The following is a 1,552-nucleotide window of genomic DNA, read 5'->3' as shown; positions in this document are numbered from 1 at the left end:
ATTCTGGCGGCCCTGACCCTGAGAGGTCAGGGCACCCTTTAGACCTTGGCAGGATCGGGTCCCACACCAGCCCAGAAACTCAGGTCTTACCCCCGGGGGACAAATATAATTGATGAGCATCGTCGTGGGATGGAAGCACACCAGATGGAAGCCACCCCAGCCAATCAGGTTGCAGGAGGGTGGATCGTGTAGTGAGGAACCGGCCACTCAGAAGCCGAGATCGTTCACGGAATCGACGGCCTGCTTTGAAAAACGAACGTACCGAAATCTGATTGGACGGGGCATGAGACCCACGCTTGTTCTTTAGACCAACCAAAGTGCAGAAAACAGCAATGACCAGCCCAGCATCCGTGTGTGGGCGGGGGAGGATGAGGTTACCTACCCGCCTCAGTCATTAAAATATAACGGCCCAGTAAATCACTGGATCCTTCCGGAAGGTCCATGTTGACCCCTCAGCTGCTGCATCTCCAGTGAATCCCAGCCTTGTCTTCTTGTGGCAAGAGGCCACGGTCGCAGGTTTGGCGTCTCCATCGCAGGGGCCAGGACATCAGCTGGGAGCTGGAGCCAGCCCCTCTGCCTGAGGACAAGGGGCCCTGCTCTGGTGGCGTCCGGCCTCCCCTCGCTCGTAGCACCGCGCCCTGCAGCCAGCGCAGCCCTTGGCCGCCACGTCCCTCCAGAACTGGGTGTACTGGCGGTTGCTGAGCCCCAGGATGATGGGTACCACGGCGGCGCTGCCACTGCCCACGCAGGTGAGGATGAGGAGGGTGTATCTGTCAATGGAGATGTGGTTCTGGATGGCCAGCACCGAGACGTGCAGGCCGGCCACGTAGGGCACCCAGCACACCAGGAAGATCAGGAAGAGGCTGGCGATGCACTTGGCATGCCGCAGCTCCAGTTGCTGCTCCAGCTCCGAGGGGCCCTGGCCTTGGTGCCCGGAGCGCAGCACCTTCTTGATCTCCTGCAGCTGGTGCCTGGCCACCCGCAGCACCTGGGTGGACATGAAGGCCATGGCTAGGATGGAGGGGATGAGGAAGCCGTAGATCTCCAGGTAGAGATAGGCAGGGGGGAAGATCTGTTTGTAGGAGCAGTTGGAGCTGGGTCCCCACTGGTTCCACCCCAGCACCGGCAGGCAGGCAAAGAGCAAAGGCAGTGCCCAGGTCAGCAGCAGGCAGAGGGGCACCCAGCGGTGCACCCAGAAGCGGTGGTAGTGCAGCGGGTAGCTGACGCACAGGTACTTCTCGTAGTGCACCGCCAGCAGGTTGGCCAGGAAGGTGAGGAAGAAGTAGTTGGGGGTCACGTGAATGAAGAAGCAGCTGTGGTAGCCCCGGCTCTTCTCAAACTGCATCCTGGGGATGAAGGGCAGGGCCACCCCGGCCAGGAGATCGGCAAACAGGAGGCTGAGAAAGAACCAACTGGCAGCCCTGGGCAGCTTCCGGTTGCAGAGGATCCCGAGGATGATGAAGAGGTTGGCCAGGATGATGAAGAGCGAGAGTGGGCCTGAGAGCCAGCTGACGCACCTCCGGATGCCCTCTGCATCCCCGGAAGCGTTCAT

The 1,552-nt window shown here is 60.9% G+C and overlaps 1 protein-coding gene across 1 annotated transcript; it reads right to left on the bottom strand.

The window, feature by feature from the left end:
* Positions 1-547: 547 nt before the first annotated feature.
* GPBAR1 (G protein-coupled bile acid receptor 1) lies at positions 548-1,552 on the bottom strand. The gene has a single exon (XM_024210540.2). It carries the CDS (start codon positions 1,550-1,552, stop codon positions 548-550), a length of 1,005 nt encoding a protein of 334 aa, XP_024066308.2.

This window comes from Terrapene carolina, unplaced genomic scaffold (genome assembly GCF_002925995.2).
Source record: "Terrapene carolina triunguis isolate 2854851 unplaced genomic scaffold, T_m_triunguis-2.0 Scaffold62, whole genome shotgun sequence".
Lineage (NCBI taxonomy): Eukaryota > Metazoa > Chordata > Testudines > Emydidae > Terrapene > Terrapene triunguis.
Note: the sequence above shows the minus strand (reverse complement) of the source record. Positions and strands in the feature narration are given on the sequence as shown.